The 2,241-nt window shown below is 45.0% G+C and overlaps 1 protein-coding gene across 2 annotated transcripts in view; it reads right to left on the bottom strand.

Moving 5' to 3' along the window:
• The window catches only part of KREMEN1 (kringle containing transmembrane protein 1), a 34,768-nt gene extending 32,766 nt beyond the window's left edge, over positions 1-2,002 (bottom strand). The window contains exons 1-2 of one of the 2 annotated variants that reach the window (XM_006762051.2): positions 1,907-2,002; positions 728-890 (exon numbers count right to left, since the gene is read on the bottom strand). In XM_006762051.2, coding sequence (XP_006762114.1) covers positions 728-890; positions 1,907-1,967 — 224 coding nt within the window. In that variant the 5' untranslated portion in view covers positions 1,968-2,002. The remainder of the gene's footprint in view (positions 1-727; positions 891-1,906) is intronic. The other variant, XM_006762052.2, reaches the window with a different exon arrangement.
• Positions 2,003-2,241: the final 239 nt, after the last annotated feature.

Raw genomic sequence — 2,241 nt, 5'->3', positions numbered from 1 at the left:
CGTGAGTCACATTACCAGAATCTTGGGTATAAACAGCTAAAACAAAGCTATAACCAAAAGTGCTTAGAATTTTGCTCTGATCCCCACAGACCAGTAATTCTTCACTTGTTTTGGATCACTAACAACTGAGAATCTGATCAGAGTCATGGATCACCTCCCCAGAAAATTGCAAGTACACATTTGGAGCACCATGGATATCAGATTAAGAGCTAGAGTCAGATAGGTGAAGAGCAAAGAAACACCCGTCTAGTGAAAGGAAGGAAACAGCACACATTTGATGGCTGCCACTGCCCCTAGAAAGGTTATCCTGGTCTGGCAAAAAGGGGATAATGCAGGGCAGTCTTTTTGTTTTTGTTTTTGTTTTTTTTTTGCTCCGAACCACAGGGAGGTCTGGGCCACAGTTGCTTGACCACTACATTCATGGCAGCTTAAGAAGCTTTGCTGTCTGTGTGCCCACTGGTGGAAGGACCAACTAAGAAAACCCTCCCAAAGAGACATATAAGTGACCAGACAAAAAAGCAGAGCTCTGGAAACCAGTGTCAAAGCAGCCCAAGTGGAAAAGAATGGTAGAAAAAGGTCTGAGAGAAAGATTTAAAAAATAGTAACAAGAAAGGCCTTCTGAGTTGGCCAAAAGGAGACAAAGACGCTTTCCCTAGTTGCGAGCAAGGTTGGAAGAGGAGACGAGATGAGTATTATGTTTTTTAAGTACTGTGTGGCTTCATCTTACCTGCAATAGTTATGCTCGCCCAGGCCCCCCTCCCCATTGGGGTAATTCAGAGTGTTGTATGGATGCTGGAAAGTCTCGTTCCAGAACAGACATGGCTTCCCGCCTTGGAGTGCCGTCCAGTTCTGCGTCCCCCTGTAATCTGCACCGTTGGTTGTGAAACATTCTAGGAGAAAGAAAAGACAGAGCAAACTAATTTTTTGGCAACATCTCTGGTCTCCTCCCTCTCTGGTTGATGTTTTATTTGTTTTCTTTGGGCCAAGTTAGAAATGGATAGTGTCTTGCTAGGTCCTGGACACAGCAAGATTAACATCGCGAGGGCTGAGTAATTTGAATCGAGGTACCCTCCAAATGCTCGGCTCATCTTGGCACTGGTTTGTCTACAGACACTAGGACATTTCCCCTTAAAGTATACAGATTCCAACTAAGATGTAAACAGCGAGTTTAAATGTATTGAAGCCCATGAAGTGAACCAGGAAAGCCCCAAGTCTGGGAACAGTTGGTAACAGCCCTCCACGAGGAATTCTGGGTGCTCGGAGGGGGTCACGGCTCTCGCCAGTGTCTCTGTGTGGTAACTAGAACCAGGTCACCAGCTGTAACTGAGCTCTCCCCTACAGTCTGAAAGGCTGCACTGACACTTGGGTTTAATAAGACCATCGGATACAGCAACGCTTTGGAATCCCAATCACACAAGTCTGGGAATGACTCACATTCCCTGGTAATGAAGAACAGTCCTCCCCACACTGCCTGAGACAGAAGTGCAACAAAACAGTCAACAGCAGGGAGGAAGGGCCGAGCTGGCATTTTCTCTCACCTGTTTCTGAAATCCCTTCAAGACACACTGAACATGGTCTCGGGTCTATTTTGTAAAATGGCAAAATCCTTGCAGGTGCAACAATGTGCTTCTGAATAAAATCTGCTTCTCAGACTTTTTTTTGGGGGGGGGGATGGGAACTGAGGCTGATAGGATTTCCCCCCACATATTGCATGCATTAAATTCACAGAGGTTCATGAGAAAGGCACAGTACAAAGAGCAATTTTTAAAAATTAGCTTAGTTGAAACTGACAGATAGAAACACTTCAAACACTTCTTTAAGATGTATCCCTAGGAACTTGACAATCTGGGGGAGTCCCACTACCATTCTGTGCTTTATTTCTTCCCCTCCCCTGACATGCACTGACCTCTAACTTCCGATGTGAAGGACTCCTGTTGCAGTGCCTGCGCCTGCTCCCACGTACGCATGTGCACAATGTGAGCACATCTATATTCTAGAAGACATTTCTTTTACTATTTAAAAATCTCTCTTCCTGTACCCCTTTCTCCCACTCTCTGGGCTCTGTGTTTTGTCTGGGATAGCACGGTTTTATGGAGAGCCAAAACAATCTGGAATCCCGGCTGCACAGAACACTCGAGTAATTTATCGTGTTTGTTGCGACATTCATATGTTATGATGTGTGACTTTTCATGTAGCACAACAACCAAACCCTCAACCAGAGTCTGCAAAAATAAAGAAGTT

The sequence above is a fragment of the Myotis davidii genome, unplaced genomic scaffold (genome assembly GCF_000327345.1).
Source record: "Myotis davidii unplaced genomic scaffold, ASM32734v1 scaffold478, whole genome shotgun sequence".
Lineage (NCBI taxonomy): Eukaryota > Metazoa > Chordata > Mammalia > Chiroptera > Vespertilionidae > Myotis > Myotis davidii.
This window is presented reverse-complemented; position numbering and strand designations above follow the sequence as displayed.